The sequence below is a fragment of the Diabrotica undecimpunctata genome, chromosome 4 (assembly GCF_040954645.1).
Source record: "Diabrotica undecimpunctata isolate CICGRU chromosome 4, icDiaUnde3, whole genome shotgun sequence".
Lineage (NCBI taxonomy): Eukaryota > Metazoa > Arthropoda > Insecta > Coleoptera > Chrysomelidae > Diabrotica > Diabrotica undecimpunctata.
Genome location: NC_092806.1, coordinates 49,973,026 through 49,995,120, shown reverse-complemented (window position 1 = coordinate 49,995,120; position 22,095 = coordinate 49,973,026). Strand labels below are relative to the sequence as shown.

At 32.2% G+C, this 22,095-nt stretch overlaps 1 protein-coding gene across 3 annotated transcripts in view; it reads right to left on the bottom strand.

The window, feature by feature from the left end:
• Positions 1-22,095, bottom strand: part of LOC140439498 (acid sphingomyelinase-like phosphodiesterase 3b) — a 672,376-nt gene that overhangs the window by 134,478 nt on the left and 515,803 nt on the right. For all 3 annotated transcript variants that reach the window (XM_072529446.1, XM_072529448.1, XM_072529447.1), the window contains one exon: positions 3,178-3,379. In XM_072529446.1, the coding sequence (XP_072385547.1) occupies positions 3,178-3,379 (202 nt within the window). The remainder of the gene's footprint in view (positions 1-3,177; positions 3,380-22,095) is intronic.

Below are 22,095 nucleotides of genomic sequence, written 5' to 3'. Positions count from 1 at the left end.
TAATTTAAAATAATAGCTGCCACTTTTTGACTGGCAACCTATTATCAACGTATTCAACTCATAATTTTAAATGTCCCTATCTAAAAATTTGAGTTTTATGAACTACGTTATGAACGTAGTAAGCCTACAGTGGGATCTGGTACCATATTTACATGAGTTGAGTAACTGTTCAAGTTACTTCAGCAAGTAACTAGAAACCAGTAACTTGAATAGTGTAGACAAATATTCAAGCGCTTGATCAAGAACCTCCCACAATGGAACGCAGTGATGGTGGGACCATACTTAACCTTCCGCCAGTATCGTGAATTCTTGTAACATAGTTGGTAGGGTCTACGACACCGTATATGAATATCTTAGGTTGTGGTTTTCTGTTAATATTTTAATGTGACTAAGTATTAAAATAACTATATTTAAATAACAGTATAGTAAATAATGATCAATATTTATTTGTTTTTAAGAAAAAATGAACATTAAAAAAAATTGGCTTCTTTTAGGTACTAACATAATTGACAAACAATTTACAAAAACACGTCAAGTTTTTGAATACAAAATATCAATAAATATAAAGACAAGGGTCAAAATGTCACAAAAAAAAATAAAATTATTTAACAGATGTCCAACATAAACTGAAACTATTGTCCGTTTGCTTCCTCATTTTCTTCTACACTGCACACAACGCATAGTCCGGTTAAATGTTCCAAATACATATATTTGCCACACTGCCTACAAAGTTTTTCGGTTTTTCTTACTACTGCAGAACGTACATCTTCCATACACATTATTCTGGATAGGTTGATTTCTTGTCTGCATGCCACAAATTTCCACTAACTTCATACGAATTGTCCTTGGAATATTTTGTTCTAGGGCTCGTCTGCGAATATGTTCGTCAATAAGTTGAAAACCTAAGTCTTCCAAAAACTTTCGTCTAGGAATACGTGTGTCTGTATTCGATTTGTATATAATGTAAGAATTTATCCCAGCGACATACAAACAACTGTAAAAAATTACCATTGGCCAGCGACGGGTTGCTCTAGCGCAATTGTATGCCGCGCAGAGTTTGTCCACGACATCCATGCCTCCTTTAGTCTTATTATAATCTATAATTATTTCTAGGTTATCTGTTGCATTATCAATGTTGTCGATGTAATGCATAGTAGATAACACTAAAACATTTTTACCTTTTTGAGGTACATACGATACAAGGGTACACTTCTCTTGAAATGCGAACATACTGGTTTTTTCTGGTCTTTGTTGTGTTAGCAATAGAGGAATTTAAGGTTTATTCTTTCGTAACGTTCCTATAACAGTTAAACAATGTTCACGTTGAAGAAATCGCGCGAGCTGAATGCTTGTGAAAAAATTATCCATGGTAACATTCCTTCCCGTTCCCCAAATCGGTTCACACAGACGAGGTACCAGTGACGTATTTGATTTATCAACAAAATATTTTCCTGCTGGCTGTCTACCAACATATATATTTCCATCTTGTACGTATAATACATCTCAACGTCTGCTAAAGCATATATTTTTATACCGTAACGATTTGGTTTATTTGGTATGTAAACCCTGAATGAACATTTGCCGCGAAAGGCTTCTAACTTTTCATCTATCGTAGTATATGCTGAAAGATTGTAATGCTTCGGTAGATTAGAATTAAGAGCTTTAAAAATCTAACGTATCGCGGCCAACTTGTCGAATTCTAGTACTTTTGTCTTCGAACCGAATGTGTCTTAGAATGAACTGGAACCTCTTTAGCGACATCGTAAGGTGATAAATCTACATTGACCTTCCATCTGTTCTAAATAAATCATCAGCATTCTGATGATTGCTTTTGTTAGCGTCAGATATGTACAACAGCTCAAACAGAGCTTTTAATTCTATAATATCAATTGACCTAGCCATTCTGTTATTGACTGTGTCATAGCGTCTTAATACTATGAACTTATTGGTGCAATCTACTATTTTTTCTAGAATATCTGTAGTGAAAAAACATTCCCAAATCTCATTTATAACCAATTTTCGCCTAATATCACCTTTTAGTCCTGCCAGATTGGGTAAAAATTTTCAGTACGAGTTCGAACGTTACGATTAAATTCATGATGTTTCCTCCACCTTGTTCCATCTTTTCCAAACAAACGTAGTATGCGCGGTATTACTTCTACTGGTACATGATTTTCGACATATTATTTATCACAGAAATCCTCCTCTGAATTTGTATTAGATTCTAGAACTTCTAAATAGTCATTTTGCAAACTTGCGTTGTCATCTTCTGGTTCCGGTTCGGAATTTCGTTAAAAAGTTGTTGCAACCTGTTGAGTATAACACAAATGGTAACCTCGGTCGCTCACACCGTCAGGTCGAATAACATATGAACTATCCGCACTCGGCCACAGATTTTTCAAGACTGAAAAGCGTGATGAGAATTCAAAAACTACCTAGCCGCGCGGACAAAACAATATACCCATTTGAGTTTTAGCGCGAAAAATCTACTACGTCGATGTCAGGGACCGTACGTTACCACTCGAAGATTAAACGGCCTACCCCACACTTGCTTTATGTAAACAGTCTGTCAAACTCTGTCAATAATTGGTCGTGTGAAGTCGATTTTTAAGTATTTGAATTTTATTTAAAAAATATCAAGTGTAATGAGGAAACAACATTAAAGTTTGTAGAGTTGTACGAAGAACAAACATGTGAGATGTAATCGAAAAATCCCGAAGAATCTAGTAATGTTTGGAATGTCAGAAAATGTGAATTAAATTAGAGGAAGTTGACAGTTTCATAACAGTAGTATTTTGAAGTATTTGTTTATTTGGATATAGTATTTTAGGGAAGTGTGAAGGAATTCTATGTAAGCAATTTTCTGCTGATGCCATATATCTTTGTTTGCTATCTAAAAAGGATTTTTTTCTCAAGCTTGCCTATAGAAGTTTTTACAATAAAAATCTTTATATGCTATTTTATAATTTAAACTTGTAAGTAACTCACACCATTAACTTGCACTTAATATTCTAAAAGTAATTTATATTATTTTCTTATAGACTTTAAAAACATACGGCTATAAATTAATCTAAACTAATAAAACTCTTGGGAATAGTAAATGTCACGGCAGTCTTCTCAGATCTTATTATAAAAAGAAACTCAAAGAAAACAAAATAAAATTCTTTCTTGGCTTACCGTTGGTGCTATAAATAACTCGGAAAGTATCAGAATGCAGATGTCCGAAGAACTGTCCGGCAATAATGCCGGCATATTTTCTAACGATCTCCAGATATTTCTTATTGTGGGGGTCCAAGTAAGCGAAGTGGGTTGTAGGAGAGAAGGGACCGCCACGTTGCCGTTCATTTGACCCTGGCGGTACGTGACCTACTAGATATACCTACAACAAAGAAAATATGTGAGTGATATTTTTACTGGCAGACTCAGATCTTATTGGTTTTAAAAATTTTTAACGATTTTCCTTTTTCAGTAGAGAGATTGAACAGTAAAACCATCCAGATTTAATATAAAAAAGATTAAAATGTTTTACGGCATCAGTAATTAATTAATGTATAAATTATATTTACCTAAGTGTATTAATATATAAACTTATTTGTGATAATTTAATTTTCTATCGTGTTCTCCCTTTTTTCATTTTTTGCTCTTTTGAAAAGATTTTGATTATAGCATATAAATAATAATAATAATATATAATAATATATAATATCTATAAATTAAATTATTTAACAGTTTTCCTTCTATGGTCAAACTTTTTATTTCACTAATGCTTTTTGGTTTTTCCGGTTTTGAGATTTGTTCTTTCTAAATTTTCTCTAATTTTCTTTTACTCTGCTATAAAAAAACATGCATGTGTTTATCATCATTTACACTATAAGTCAAAGCATTATTTACAACATTTCCTCATTCGGTCTAATACCTAGCAACTCTTATCCATCCTTTCTTCTTGTAGTGCCTATTGGCGACCATCATGGCAATCTCTATTTTGCAAACTGCTGCTCTGAAAAGATGTGTGGTTGTTGTGTTGAACCAGATACATATGTAAGTTTTGATCTACCTCTACCACGTCATCCCACTGTCAATACGGTCAATAGTCCCTGTCTGTGGCAGCCACTAGAACTCGCCAGCTGCATCCACAGCCAAAGCGAGTAAGGATTCCAAAGGGAAATATATGTGACTGCCTTCAGTCGCCGCGCACTTGTCTTGTCAGTCAGAGCTATCTCTAACGTTTTTAACATCTTTTTTTCTTCTGATTACATGCCCAATCTATCTAAGGCGTGATATCCCAATGAATTTCACAACGTCAGCTTCCACGAAGGTTCTATATAAGTCAACGGGGTGGCATCTATGCCACAAACCTTTTAGTCATTTGCTTATTCTTCTTAGAATCTGTCGCTCGAAATGCTTAAGTAACTCTTGTTTATTTTGTGTAAGTGACCACGATTCGAATAATGAACAAAGAACGGGAGCTGTTGATCACCATCAAGAGAAGAAAGTTGGAATATCTTGGTCATATGATGAGAGGGAAAAAGTATAGATTGCTCCAGTTAATTATCCAAGGAAAGATTCAGGGCAAACGAAGCGTGGGGAGACGACGTATATCTTGGCTGCGCAATTTAAGAGACTGGTTCCAGTGCACATCTAACCAATTATTTATAGCCACAGCTTCAAAGATACGAATAGCAATGATGATTGTCAATGACTGTCAAACTCCGTAGCGGAGAGGGCACTTGAAGAAGAAGAAGACTACGTTTGGCTACCATGGCTCTATAGCGGTCACCATTGACTGTAACGTTCTGGCCAGCATTGTTTTTGAAGAAGTACGGACCAATGATTCTACCAGCCCACAAAGCACACCAAACAGTCAATTTTTCTGGATATAGTGGTTTCTTAACATACACTTGAGGATTATCTTCACTCCAAATATGGCAGTTTTGTTTGTTGACGTAGCCATTTAACCAAAAGTGAGCTTCGTCGCTAAACAAAATTCGCTTATGAAAGTCGGGATCAACGGCAATTTTGTTTTGGACCCATTCACCGAATCTACGCCTTGCTAGGTGATCGTGTGGCTTCAATTCCTGCACGAGTTGAATTTTGTAAGCACGCAAACCAAGGTCTTTTCGCAAAATCTTCCATAAAGTGGATGGACACATATCCAACTGCTGTGCACGATGGTGTATAGACTGATTCGGGTCTTCCTCTATACTACGCTCAACAGCAGCAACAACATCGTCTGTACGCACTGTACGACGTCTCTGTGTATGCATATTATCATTAAGAGTGAACGTGGTGCGGAAACGTTCCACAGTTGATCGAATTAATTGCTCTGATGGGCGATTATGTATACCATAAAATGGACGTAGTGCGCGATACGTATTCCGAACAGAACTATGATTTTCAAAATAAATTTGCACAATTTGAAAGCGTTGTTCAGGCGTCAGTCTATTCATATTGAAATGTCAAACTAAAGTAAATAATAATCACCTGACAGCTGTCAAAATGGCCGCCCCTTAAAAACGTGTTGCCAACTTCTATTTCTATACCTCTAAAAAAAACACCCGTTATATATATATATATATATATATATATATATATATATATATATATATATATATATATATATATATATATATATATATATACATCTAGCGGTTAATGTAAGCTCCGTTCTAAAACGGTATTATACTAACTCCAGTAAAATATACACCGTGTATACTATTATCTGAGTAGCGCTTTATGTAGACTCCGACCAACATGTAGGATTAAGTGGACTCCACAAAAGGATAAACTATTTATGGGATCCGTATTTACCATTCTGTGTACATTTCTAAACTCCTGCGATGTTGCCAATAATTGTATTAGTAGTAGATTTTCAAATTTTACAGCAGGTACACTTTGGAACTTGAAATTTATTTAAATATCCATCAATTTAGTCATGGAGGAATTTCAGGATTATTTGGCTAATGAAGTTAAATATAAATTGTTAACCGACACATAACTTTAGTTTACTTTTTAGTTTTAATAAACAAGACGGTAATTTATATTACTTGCTTTATATATTTTCAAAAATAAAGTGTCTATTATAAACTTGGAAAAGTTAAGTTTCCATTTTTATTAATTAGTATTTTTTGTTAAAATGCATTGGCACTGAAACATTTAGTCCATAAATGTACGTACATCGGATAGAGTAATCGTGTAACAGTTTATGAAAGTAGAAGCCCCTTCGGTAGGATTATAATGTTTGTTACCCTATTAATTCAAGAAAACTGTACAACAGGAAGGTCTTTGTAATTTTTCGATTACTGTAGATTATGACATACAATATTTGTTTCATATCGTAGTTGAATTTAAACTACAATAATTTATAAATCAATCTTTAATGACATAATTTTTTACTGTCTAATTTCAATAGGTATGTCGATTTTTAATTAAAATATTTAATGCATTAAAGTCGCGTAGAGATTTTCACTAAACATTTAATTTTAAAGATATTATTATAAAAGTCCAAAAAAAGTATAAAAGTCTAGGGAATTTAATATCCCACTATAGATTTGTTTTATAGATTATCGTAAAGCGTTCGACAGAGCCAAATGGATACACTTATGACTGATACTAAAAGAATTAGGTGTACAACAACACCTAATTTTGCTTATAACTGAACTGTTCGAATACACTACTGGACCATTTAAACTAATATTAAAAGAAAATTGAACTTCAAATGGTAGATTAGCTAACGAAATATAAGTATCTGGGAAAAATTTCTCAAACGATATTAATATTGAAAGAGACTTTAAAGAGCATCTGACACAGCATGCTAAACCGTAAGGCGCCTTAACCAAACAATATGGATATTTGAGAAAAATTATAGCTCGTTTCAGAAAGAATTATAAATATAACATTAATCTAGATTAAGAAGAAACGCTGAAGAAAAAAACAGTAGCGGTTAGCCTAAATAAAGAAAGGCAAAAATAGATTATATTTGATGTTTTGAAAAAATCGATCCGAAAACCGTATGAAAAACATGTCATAGTATGGACATCGTGCGCGGCGATGCCTCTGCCGTCTGCCTATATCGGAAACTTTTACTACCATTTGACTATTTGTGTACGATTTTGTGTAAGGTTAAGTGGCACACCACAAAAAGTGTTTTTATTTTCTCTTTTGTTTAATAATTAAAATGTATTGCTATACTTTTAGATGTTCCAAAAAAAACAAAGGATAATAAACATAAATTATGAGGTACAAAATTCTATTATTTTCTATGCGTAAGTTATTATAGACACATAGGCTATCACACAGTTAAAAACTATGAAACCTACGAAAAAAATACAGTAGACTATGACTACATTTGTGTTTTAGCACTATAGTAAGAACAAGATAAAAATCTAAATACCTTCATAATTATATTAACGAGAAGTTAATAAAACTTTTGATAGTTATCAGTAAGAGAAAGCCCATTTCAGACTAGATTATGAAAAATGTTGTTGGTTTTACAATATCAGGTACATTTATATAATGATAGGAATACAAAAATAAAAAAACAACTTGCTTTTTCAAAACAACAATCAATCACTTCATTTTATCACAAAAACTTTAAAAAATTGCAATGTAATTGAACCCATTTTGTGAGCTATAACACTCTTATGCGCTTTAGGAGCACAACTATCAGCTAAATGTTCTTCATGTGGGAGTCCTGAGTAATAGTACTCCAACATGGTTCTCCTGTAAATTGTCAAACTTAGTCTTAGATAACAACGACAACCTTCTTAGTATTTATGTACAAGATACCGTCTACAATTATGTGATTATGTGTACGTGCCAATATTCTTTTAAAAGAGATTAATAAAATTCGCGGGTAGACACCGCGACATCGGTATGTCCCGTAGCGATAAATTTACCATTTTATTGTAATTAGCATTTAAAAATGAAATTTTCATCTTTCATACAAACATCGATAGTTTTTAGCTATGGATGTATTTGGGTCACACAATCCTGTAGCAGATTTAGTCTAAAAAGTTTTATTTTACGCACAATTAGCACATTGGCTCTGGAAATGACCTATACATATACATTATTAATTATTTCCAATCAAGATTTTTAAGCAGCTCTGCACCATTGGTTCATTTTTGTTGCTTTTTTATTTGCCCTTTCTTTTTATCGTCATCATTACATAGCGCTACAACACTGGGTGAGTCTTCGCTAACTACAACTTTTCTCCACGTTGATCGGTCTTCTATGAATCTGCAATCAAATGAAATATTAATTTTTTGAGATATCCGATTTTGTGTCCGATCTAACTTAGTCAATAAAATTAATTCTCCTGGACTTATAAGAGCTTTCTTCATTCAGTATCTGTTCCTAATCTATACGGATTTGTAGCAGTATAGTAATAAAACCTTATTTGTTTTAGTCATTCTTCATAATTCGCATCACTATATTAAAATAGGTCTGAAGTTGTTCTTTATTTCTTCAGTGGCTTTATTATTAACTGTGATTATTGATCCAATATATTTAAAGTCTTCCATACTTTAAAAAACGTAGTTGTTGACTTTAATGTTTTATCTAAATTCATTGAATTGGTCTCTTCTGTGTATTTGCTTGTATTTGGTTTTCACCTCGTTGATTTTAAGTAAAACTTTTTTCATGCTCTCTGGACTTTGTTGAAGATGTCGTTTAGGAACGGGAGAGAGTTTCCTATGAAATCTATATCATAAGCATCATTCTAGGAGCTGCTTTGTTAATTGACCGTTAATGGATTACGTGTTAAAAGGACGTTATTTCTATTTTGGTAAGCTGTTCGTTCATTTTTGATTTATTTGAATCGAGAATCTGTATTTTATTAGATCTCTGGTTTATTTATTTGTTTCCTGTATCGTTATTACAAGGAGTTTGCTGGATACCGAAATAGGGAATCCAGTGGTACGTACATGATCTTTTGATTACCAACATTAGAAAATTTGTCTTACTGTAAAATCGTGATGATTTTACTAGAAAATATAATGTTGTTTAATAATAATGAAGTTGTTTCGCTTTGCCTTCTCCATCGAGGTCGCAGTGAGACTGCTATCGTTATACCTTCTGGTATTTAATATTTTGCCGGTCAAGCAACAATTCCAAGAGTTATTAACTTGGTACTGATATCTCTGCTTCCCGATTTTAGCAAGCCATTAAAACTGCTATATTCATGCTTTCTATTATCCAACGACCAGCCAGACGATTATATATAATAGCCAAGGAAGGTTTTGGCAATTTAATAGGTTTTTTGTGTGTTAGAATATAATTTCTCCAAAAAAGTAAAGATTATCTATCCGCTATCCGGATTTAATCCATCGATTAAATATTAGAATACTATTGAGTAATGCTATTACATACCAGCAAAAAAAAAACGGTATAATAGTCAGTAACGAGAAAACCAGATAAATGTTCATTAAAAGACAAAAGAGACGATGTAGAATAGGGCATATAACGTAACAATAGACCCATATAATTTTGAAAGGTTTGAAAATTTAAATCCAGAAGTGTAATACAAACTACTAAAATCAGGATATAAAAAAACAATGTAAGTAAAACTCACAAGAAAAGCCCCAGAAATGTTTTACGACCGGGAACTAATGCTAAGGTCAAACAGGAAAATAAAGATTGGATTTAATTTTTTTGCTTAAAACTTAGCATTGCCAGCTTGTATTCTGTTATTATCTTTTGTAGTGTTTTTGTTAAAAGTGCTCTTAAATCCCAACTATTTAGGCTGATGAACCATTTTAAAGTTGTACTGGTCTATTAAAATATTATGTCCTATTCTGTTTCGTAGTGCTCTTCTTATGATAGCCATATATTTTTTTTATTATCGTTGATTTGGAGGACCCTTTTCTGCGCTTTTTCTATTGAATGTATTAATGTTTTTTTGTTACTAATAATTATACTCGCTACTATATTAAACTCATCCTCGAAAGTCCGTATAATCTGAAGACCTTGATTATTAAACTGTGAGATTTTCTGTATTAGCTTTCAGGGCGATGCTTTCCAAAACGATCGTAAACACGATTGGAGATACGGCATCTTCCTGTTTGAGGTAACTGTACATTTGAAAGTAAGTTGACAGTTATTTCCTTAGGTATGCCTAGTTCTTCCATAGCATTTTAGTTACAATCTTATAATTATATCATATGTTTGTTTAAAATCTATAAATAACTAGCTTAATGTTTTTTTATTCCCATTTCATTTCCCATAACATTTTTCATTAAGTATATAATGTTCCTAACTTCACATTAATCTTTCCTGATTTCACATTTGTGGTTGCTGTATGTCAAAGAAGACACCATTTTCCATAGCGGGTGCTATGATTCCAATGGGATAAAGTACAACCTACATATTTATTGCCAAAATTACTTTGCTGCTGTATCGAGTACCGTTTACTGGTATATGAATTTTGTTACGAATTTATCTTGTGTGCTGAACTCTATCAAATCTTTTACCGCGAATTGAAAAGCACCTTTATTTATAACATTTATTTTTAACGTTCTGTGGAATATTTTACGTTTATCTAAATAAGTATTTACTATAGTGTATAATAGTTGTAATTTTATTTTACTATTTGTATCTATATAGGTATAATTTATAATATATGAATTGTCTTATATTATACAAAATCATCCTATTTGTGTAAAGTGATATTTATGTGGCAATTAGTTGTAAAGTCATTAGTCTGTCCTGTCGTATCAAATTTTCCTGATAATTTTTGTAGACAAGCGGTTTAGTTTATGTAATATAATATCCCCAATTATTCTCATAATATTTAGGTTTCAAAACAGCTGTTACCTACGCTAATTCATTCACCTTTTTAAAGCACTTTGTCCAGTTTTCTGTAAAAGCATATTTATTTTACTTGTAGATTACTCCTTGTTAAAATTAATTTCTTAGGTAAGCCTTGTTCGGCATTAGTATTCTATGGTTTCATTCTTATGATTATATCATGTGTTTGTTTAAAATCTATAAATAACTAGTTTAATGTTTTAACTGCCTAATAGTGAATAATTGATCAACGATTTATTAAGTTGTTCTAATTCCACACTAATGGTCTCCTATTTGATAGTTCACCTATTCACTCAATCGTTCCAGGTGTATTAGAAAAAATACTGTATACCCTAATTATTAATATATAGCTTATATATAGCTTTTACCGCTACAGTTTGTGCAGTACATTTTATCATCACTTTTGTGTATGGGTATACTTTTCAGCAAGTTGGTACTTGCTCTTACTTCTAAATTGACAGATCAGCTGTTTAACTGCCTGTACTGAACTTTCTTTTTCATTTTGCAAATATATATAAAAATTAATAAAAACCACTCTGACATACCGTTGATTGAAATATTGGATACCCTATACTATTTATTCAACGGAAATACTAAGATCACACGGGGAGAATATTATGGGTTATTTCTGGTTTGGTCAAAATTTACACTGAAATTACTAACAAGAGAGTGCTCTCACTTCCACATGTTGAAATTGATATATAGTACCAACAGATGCTAGTCATATACCACCAGCACTAATAAAATGGAAACTATCAAATTAATGTAAATTTCATTTAATTTCATTTAAGGAAACACACCTCAAAAATATTGAAAATAAATTAAAAATAGCTTAAGCGTTATAAAAGTAACAGAGCAGCAAAGCTCACAGCATGAGAATAGTGCCTCGTACTTTTATATAGAAATTTGTTGACAGACAAATATTTATTTTTTTATATACTAGGTTCTAAAAAAAGTACTCAAAACAAATAAATATTATCTAACAAGTGTTTTATTCCAGTTTCATATGAAAGCACCAGATATTAGATATTATAAATTTCGTCATAGGTGCAAATTTGAAATGAAAACCAAATGATAGAGCATATAGTGAAATATAAATATCTTAGCCCTCTATTGCCCGACTTTTTTGTAAACTTTTTTGTTTATAAAATGTTTTAATTTGTATATGTGCTCAAATATCCATTTACAACAACTATTAATTTTTTTAGATTTTTTAAATTTCGTTTGGGGAGAGTTTTGGGAGTGTTTACCAAAAACTAACGAATTAAGTTTTATACTTATTTATTATGCAATTCAAAAAAACAAATATTTGTAGTTGTAAAACATAAAGCAACTTTACATTTATCGCACATTACTTTAGAAGTATTACAGCATCCTGGTTTTTCGCATCTTCCCTTTTTTTCAGAAATTACTGGCCAGTGAAGGGTTTGGTCAAGCCTAACTTCCTTTGGTAGGACAATAGCAGTAGATCCTCTCCTCTGTTTTTTTACAATTTCGTTCTCAATTTCACTGAGCCTGGGACGTCCTTTGTTTTTGATCTGGTCATTGCTTGCTAACAGTACGCTACATAAGTGGTACTTAAACTGTAACAAAGGCAACTTCTTTTTAATTTCAAAGTAATTACAATCACGACAGCAAGGGTAATCACAATCACGAGGATGCAACAACCAGCTGTTAACAACAGCTAAATCCAGAAGGTGAAAAAATATTTTTAGATAACACTTTTTAGATCTTATGTCTGTTCGGTAAAAAGCAATTAGTGAATCCATAAGATCGACACCTCCAATAAATTTATTATAAAATTGCACTGAATTTGGACAGCATACAATAATTCTTGATTTTTGTTTCTTATTCCACATCTTGACTAACAAAGTAGGCTCAGAACCAACAAATGTACTAAGCAAATGAACCGGTTTATTATCGTACCACTTTAACGCTGTTTGTCTTATGCCATCTACTGTAGCGTGCTTTTCTTCTACAGTACCTCTGCTCTGTTTCTTTATATTCTTGTCATCAGAAAAATGGCAATAAGGCAATCTGTTTGGAAGAACAGTTCCCAAACATTGCAGTTCACGTTTTTCCATTTCAATCTGCAACTGAATGCTATTGAACCAGTTGTCAAAATATACTTTATAGTATTTGTTTGGTTTGACTATCTCACACAATCTTATTACTACATTACCGCTGGTGTCTACATTAGGCAAATGAAGAGGATGTTTAACAGTTCCTGTATATAATTCCCAGTTATAAACAATACCGTTGCTATCACACAAAACAAATGCCTTGTATCCCCATTTTTTGGGTTTGTTCTTCATATATTGTTTTAAAGAATGTGCCTCTTTGAATGGTATCATTTGTTCATCAATACACAATTTTTCACTCATTGGAATACTTTGAAAATTTTAAAATAGACCGTTGATGAATGGTCTAATTTTGTATAACTTATCATTATTGTTGACCATATTTTCGTTATTATTGAAATGCATTTTAGTTTTTATTTCTTCCCAGCGATTCCTAGATATAGTATCGACTATTTAAGCAACACGTGTTTCCTTCTGCCAAAATGATCTTGTCCTTGGCAAGCCATATATTGACATCAGTAGAACATATCCAATAAATTGGTTTAATTCTGCTAGTGTCATATTCAATGGTTTATTTATATTCTTTTGCAGTGCATACAAATTACTTTGTTCTACTATGTTTTCCAGCATATTGGTAGATATCATCTTTTTAAAATAATGTAGAGGGGATTCCGGTTCTAATAATTTGCATGTTGGTGAATTACCTTTCCATTCTGGAATTGGAAATACTGTTCGCAAACCACTCTTCCACTGAATGTTTTTTACGATCATTTTTGACCTTTTGAGCACATTTTGTTCAGTGTGTTTTTCTGTTTTATCGGTATCGCCCTCATCTTCATCTTGGTCCAAATCTAAATTGGTATCCTGGTCTAAATTTGCTTCGTACAAATCATCTTCATTTTCCATTTTATTTGATCCTGGATCGATTGATATCTGAGTACCTCGAAAATTCATTATCACTTTCTTATTATCTAAGCAACATACCTGTTTTTTATCACAGTACTGAAACAACACAATAAAATAAACAAATGTCAACGGTAATCAATATCTAAATGCTGATATAATGCCTCTGTATGTATTTTAAAATATATTGTACACAATTTATAACAATAAATCACGATCGAAAATACAAACTAATAAGGCAGTCATGTCCATTTGACATACTGTTAAACATTTCCATATAGGTTTTGTCATAGGTTCATCGAGTGTATTAAAATGTATAACCAAATGTTGCCTGAAATTAACAGAGGGCATACTAGAGTCGTAAATTGTTTTAAAAAAGTTTTCTGCATCAAAAACTCCTTTGTTGCCTTGAGTACACACGGGGCTATAGAGGGTTAAAATAGCTGTATTGAGCGAGGATAAGGTTATTGATGAGGAAAAAAAGACCTATCGCTGAGGAAGTGAGAAAGTAATTGGCAAACACAAAGAGCACTTTAATTACATTAAATGAAATATGCATTACAATCTATCATGACACACATATCTTGATACACATGAAACAAGACAATTAATAAACACGTTAAGAGAATCTTAAGAAATAATAACCAAAATTTAATTTTTAGTACACAAAAGAAATAATGATAAACAGAAGATACACAAATTAAAAAAACGTTATCCCCTTATTGTACGCAAGAGAGATACCTCTAGGAAAAATCAAAACGATCGAAAATATATACCAAAACAACACAATAAAAGTAAAAGTAGAAGAAGAACTAACCGACCCTATTAAAGGTGACAATGGGATAAGACAGGGATATTACCTGAGTCCTCTATTATTCAACCTGATTATGGATGAAATAATAAAAAATAAGAATTAAAAAGGGATACCAAATGGAAGAAAAACAAATTAAAATAATCTGCTGTGCAGACGACGCAATACTACTCTTTCACAGTGAAAATGATTTACAACGTATGCTGCACCAATTTCATATAACCGCCAGAAAATTTAACATGTTAATTTCCCCAAAAGAGACAAAATGCATGGTTACAAGAGCAAATTTACTAAGATGTTAATTGGAGCTGGAAGGTCATATAATAGAACAAGTGTTAGAGCTTAAATATCTAGGCATCACATTATCTAGCTACGGAAAGCTCGAAACTAAAGTGGAAGACCCAGTGAATAGAGCAAACAGAGCCACAGGCTGCCTAAATGAAACATTATGAAGAAATAAAAATATCGGAAAAGAAACGAAAGGCAGAATTTACAAAACAGTTATCAGACCAATAATGACATACGCGGCAGAAACAAGATCTGACACAGAGATGACCAAAAAGATATGAAACAGCAGAGATGAAAACACTTAGAAAAATTGATGGTAAGACACTATGGGACAGAGCTAGAAGTACAGATATACGACGTAGACGCAAGGTGAAGAACATCAAGAAATGGAAGAGTAGAATGAAACGATCGTATAAGCCGAATGACAACAAATAAAACAATAAAGACGACAAGAGACGGTTAACCCATAAGAAGACGATCAGTAGGACGACCACGAAAACAATGGAAAGGCAACTTACTGGAGGCACATTGAAAAACAGACAGAGTTATGTCTATATAAAAAGAAAAAGTAGAAGAAGAAGAAGATACACAGGATAAACATTAAAATAGTTGCAAGAAAGATAAAATAAATCAGTCATATTAATGTAGAATATCAGAGGACAGAGTGTTTAGAGAAAATAATGAATGTCACATTAATGTAGAATAGCAGAGGACAGAGTATTTGTCATAGCTTTGGACAAGTGCCCAATTGAAAAAAGAACACAGATCGTTCAAAAAAGACGGAACTCTAGAAAGAAAATAGAATAGATTTAAAAAAATAAAAGCATAAACATGTCTTTTTCTACTTTTTTAATATTGAAGATACGTAAGTAGAACATTGAATTAAAATGTAACCTTTGATATTTGTGATAAACCCATCACCTGAACAGTGGCGCCGATGTATGTAGTTAAGATTGTTTACAATTATTTTAACTGTTTATTTTTTTATTATCTATATATGAGTTGTGACAGATATCACAAACTTATTTATTTTCCACAAAGAGGCTCTTTAGAACCTAAAATTATTACTATACAAATCTGATTCGACATATCTTCAAAAAGTAATACACGGCATGTAAAATTTAAATTTTTAATAAAAAGTAAAAGATTACGCATTACTTATGGGGTTTAAAAAACGAGCCTTTAGGTAGATTGAAGTACTAATAAGACCACCGCAATCGGGCATACCCCGGGTAATGATTAATTAATTAATCGGCTAATTCTTCAGTCACCCCCTTAATATGATTTTGTCAAGTTGGTCCTTTTTAGAACCAACTATTCTAATAACATATATCTATAACTGTTAAGGGGGTAAATCTAAAAATCAAGAAAGTTTACTTTACTTAAACTTATCAGACATATGAGCTAAACACGAATCTGACTAATTTCTAGTACAAGAAACACATATAGGGCCTAACCTAGGGTATTTGGTATATAGCTGATCGCTGAAAACCACATTATAGATATAGACATATTATTTCTATCGGAAAAAAAGCAAAGAATAACTCAAAGTAAGAAAGGACAAAACCAGTCAGCTGAGAGAACCTTTTAACGATTTTGAGCTTGGATCCACCATCTATATATTTAATGAAAAATAATACAAATACCGACATTGAGGACCTGAGCACAAAGCTTATTACGACATCTGGACCAAAAACACTACAATGGCTTATCCAGATGATGAACAACTGTATTCAAATTAGGAGATACCCAAAGTCTAGAGACATGCCAAAGTTGTTACCTTGCTTAAACCTGGCAAAAACTCCAAAGACCACAAAAACTATCGGCCAATATCTTTATTTTGTCAGCTATTCAAAGTGATGTACATCACAAATACTAAATCAAAGATGGGTACGAAAAATATCGGGTATCAGTGGTGGTATTTTTCAATCTAAATGCCGCTTACGACACCTTAACTTACAGAATATTTTTTGAAAAACTATATGGTATCCCCTTAGATAACAAACTCACTTATAATTTCTGCGTATGCCTACACAAGAGAATATTTTTTATATCACTCAATGGTAAAAATAGCAGATGAAGAACGGTCTCGCTTGGGGTAGCATAAAGGCACCTACACTGTATAACATTTACACAAACGAATGATCCATACCGGTAGATACTAAGACTTCTATTATATAGACGATACACCTATTATTGCACAATAAAAATAAACTATGAATCAATTTTTAGCCAAAACCCCTAAAAAGCTCGTGTGTGTTCCTTCAATTTCCCTAACATAGACGCCTTCACAAAACTGAACATCCAATAATGTCATGAAATTGTTGAACGTAGACTCCCTATAAATTCCTTGAAAATAGTTTGTATCGCACGGGGTCAGTCACAGATTATTGTTTAAAACTAAAAGGTAAATTGAGGACCAGAAATAATATTGTTCGCAAGCTTGTCAGCTAAAAATGAGGTGCACATCCTTCCGCCCTTAAAACATAGACGCTTGCACTATATGCATCTGCTGCCGAATATACCTTGTTAGAAAAATTATTATATTATTATGTTAGACATATTTATTTTGAGATAAACTTTTATCGAGATATCATATGTTGTACATAAATAAGACCAGAACTAAAATAATAAAAAAGCTTTATACAAGATATCGCAGAAGATTGGATGAAATAAAATTAGTTTTTATTAATCGGATGCTTACATAAAACGTACAAAGACATACTCACGTAAACAAAATATATTACGAAATTTTTGTAATTAAAAAAAACATCGAGTTTGGCATTGAACTAATAAAATTATATTAAATAAAAGAACAACATTTTTAAAAATGCAGACAAAATAAAATTTCCTATGCAACCGAATATTACATTAAATAATAAGCCCAAATCCTTTTGTATCTATATACCTGTTTTTAAAGAACCAGTTACCTTTCAGTACGTAGTTATATCAGGTAATAAGATATCCTCTGTTACTCGGTGTAATGCGTATTAGATTACACTGTCTACGAACAGTAGATAAAAATAAGGAGCCCATATGAACCGTTCAGGGTATATGTTGAAAATATACGGTATAATCACACAGTTGCCAAACTCTCAGAGCTTACTTAAACCGATAAACGTATGGTTCAAATATACATTGAAGAAGATCTGTACGACCCCTATAATATATACACGTGAACTAAACGATATACATTTATGATACAGGGGTATTTACGGGCTCCAAAAAATTTTTATAAATTATTAAACTCTACATGTTGACGAATCGACAGAACCAATATTATGGAATGGTCAAGTGAGCTCCGTATATCGGTATCCACTTGACCACGGAGCTCAATTGAACCTGAATTTTAACATGGGCGGAGTCCACTTTATGCCGTAGATATATATATATATATATATATATATATATATATATATATATTGTTATGGATCAGTTTATCGATCAGAAATAGAATAAAGAGTTTTTTTATTATTTTAATATACCGCGGGCATATAAGTTAAAATACAACCCTGTACTTATTTGTAATCGTTAGAATAAGAAAAGACATTGTTTCCGTGACGGACGAGTTTTTCCTTGGAACATTAAGTGAATAGTGAAAGGACAATGGAACTCGTGTAATTATATATTTAAGAAATAAACTTTGTAATTGTATTGTGCGGTGGACATTTTTCGAAAGTAAATAAGAATTAGATTTAGATATGAGATAACAAGAATTTGGAAGCTTATTTCTTTTGAAAAAGGCAAAATTGTTAATGGTTTCTGAAAAGCAATTTGAGTTGAAAGTAGTTTATTTGTTTTAAATATTATGTTGGAAATTTTCTAAATCGAAAATGAGTGGGAAAAATGAATGCTTATGATTGGTTAAAAAGGAATGATGGGGGATGAGGTAGTTTGAGAAGGTTGTCTGGGGAGATTGAAAAGATTATTATGTTACCGGCAGACCAGAAGAGAAGACGTGTTTTTTCGTGTAGTCAATCGGAGTAGGAGTGTTTTTCGTTTGTTAGTGAAAAAGGTGGAAGCTGAGAGCAGATCAAAAACGAGAAGATTAATACCTCTTTAGAGTCTGCATAGTCCACGAGATCTAATTGACAAAGAAAGGAGAATTTGTGAATAAAGAGTCCCGGTCAAAAGAGGCTTGGGCTTGTGTTTTCGGAGGAGTAGTTTGCTGGTATGCGGTTTTGGAGCGATGCTGAGAACTGGAAAGATTTGATGGTAGCCGGACATAATCAATCAAGGAAGGAACTGTGGTTTGATCGAGAGGAGACATCATTGGTGTAAAAAAATAAAGGTCAGTCAAATAATTTGAATGAAAGAAAACTTTAAGACATTCTAAAGATAAAATCAAATATAAGCATGCGAACTAAGATTCCAAGTTTTAAAGAGTTATTTTTTTGTGAATAAATTATATTTTTTATACGGTAAATTTTTTTGTAGATATTATTATAAAGCAGATCAATAGATAGTTTGTTAATTAAAATTAAATTTAGAGTATAGGAGTTTGTTGGGAAAGATAATTGCCCACAAAAAGTTATTTATTAACATTCACCGTATTGCTTATTGAAATAAATAATAATTTGTGTGCATATTTATGTTGTTTTAATGTTAGTTCCGTTTCCTGTTTTATCCCGATTATGAGCAACTAGGAGATACTGAACCCACTAGAAGAGATATATAAAGTAAACTGATTAAAGTATAATTAAAAAGGCACCCTGAGAATTTTTAATAGTAATTGAATTGTATGACTCTGCATAAATTAGTGAACTAATTAATTAAATAATTGGATTAATTAAATTAGTCTTAATTAATAATAAGACATCATAAAGCAGATCACAACAATATATATATATATATATATATATATATATATATACATAACGGAGATATATATATATATATATATATATATATATACATAACGGAGATATATATATATATATATATATATATATATATATATATATATATATATATATATATATATATATATATATATATATATATATATATATATATATATATATATATATATATATATATATATATATATATATTTCGTTTAGTTGGGCATTTACCAGGGCCCAGGGCATAGTTGTACAGCTTTTTTATTTATTGTATTACTTATATTAATGTGGAACTCAACGAAAGGATGTTGAGGTGTCGTTCTGGATTCTGACTATACTATTGATGCGTGTGAGTGCTAGTTTAATTATTTCAATAGACTGGAATGGTATTTAGAATTGCAACATACCCAGTAACAGCTTCTGTTGCTCTGCTGAGTCATATGTTGCCTTGAAGCCTACGGATGGGTGTTGACGTTAAATTCTAGAGTTTTTTCAAGAATCTGTCCCATTCTAAAAGTGTTGTATTGTTTTCATTCATTTATCATTTGTTTGTGTAGTATTTTAATTTTACATGATTGCATTACGTTTCATTTTATCGATATGTCTACACCAGTTCAGTTACTGAGAATGTTTCTCAAAGCGGGTAGGGACTTTTTCTTCCACCTCTGTCATTTTTAAACTTATAATGATGATTTCTTTTACCAGCAATTAAAGAGTGGAAGTGTAAAAGGTGCGAACTGCCAAAATTTTGATTTTGAGTTATTATCATAAAAAGGTTGTATATGCCATGCTTTACGTCCTAACAAAAGCGAAAGGTGTCATTACTAATTCCAAACTTTGTATAGGGACTGTAAGATGGCGCTAGCGGTATGTGCCTTGCCTGTTGCAGTAGAAAGATTTATGTGCCATAGTGTCAAATTTATTATTATTACTTTAATAGAGGCTAGCACAGCATATAAAACTAGAAACAGTATAGATATAGCAGCAAAACCGTTGTCAACACAGGAGGTTTGTAACATAACCTACTATGTTGTACTCTGTCTCATTTTATATATTTTTTATTTTTAGGGAATTTGTAAGTGCAAATTTATTTGTGCAACTATCAGTTATTGCTAGAGAAAATCCTTTTTTGAAAAGTTTCACTGAGAGAACACCAAAACTTAAGGTACTTATCTGATGAGTTTTATATAGCTCCTGTTGGTTAGGGGGTGACGACATGTAGCTTATGAGGTTCCGGAAGATAGTAGACATTAAACAACAGTAAGTTGCACCCTACTTAATAAAAATGGATCTTTTGCTCAAGTGTGTAAGAATACATTCATGAATACCTTTGATGTAACTAGGAAAAAGCTGAAAGTTCTTGTAAATAAAAATAAACTTGACGAAACTTCTTTCTCAGATAATAGGACGTCTTATAAAAAGTCACTATATTCTGAAGATGATCACTGTGTTATGAAAGAACATATTAATTCAATACCCCGCGGTGTTGGTCATTATACGAGGGCAAAGTTCAGTAAAGAATAGCTAAGCCCGGACTTGAATATAAATAGACTATTCAGAGCTTATCAAGAGCGATATCCAGATACTAAAGCAACTTACAAATTCGATAGATCTGTTTTCAAACGCCAATATCCAAATTTGTCTTTTCGACGACCTCGAATAAATACATGTCACACCTGTGATAGATTGTATGTGAAATTCGTATAAACAAGTGCAGTATCCATCAGTAAAAATGTGAGCTAGAATATTACCAAAAAAAAAGCCGAAAAGGCAAGAGAAGTACTTAAGCAAATTAGAATAGATTCACAACAACCTGGTAGCAAGGTTTGCTGCTTATCCATGGATCTAGAACAGGTCATGTTTATGCCAACATTAGTTCACTCAGATATGTTCTACTTGTCACAGTTTTTCTGTTTAACTTTGGAATACATATAGGGGACACAAATAATGCCTACATGTTCGAAGGATTCTCGGGATGTGGCGCAAACGAAATTGCGTCGTGCCTGCTACGTTTCTTAAATAGTGGCTTTATCAAAAAAATGACATTATTAGTTAGAGTGACTGTGGTGGTCAAACTAAAAATAAAATTATTTTGTTTGTATTGATGTTTTTGGTTTGTAATGGCGTATACGATTCTATAGAGCAAATATTTTTGGTAATTTGCCACAGTTTTATGCCTTTTAACATACATTTTGCCCTAATAGAAAAACGAAAAAGAACTATAAAAGCATTCTTACCGGAGGATTTTGTCAACGTTATTTCGCAAGATACACTTCACCTTTCAATGTCATCGACATGAATAGTTTTGGTTTTTGTAACATCACAGAAGCTGCTGAGACAATGTTTAATACCACTTAGCTAC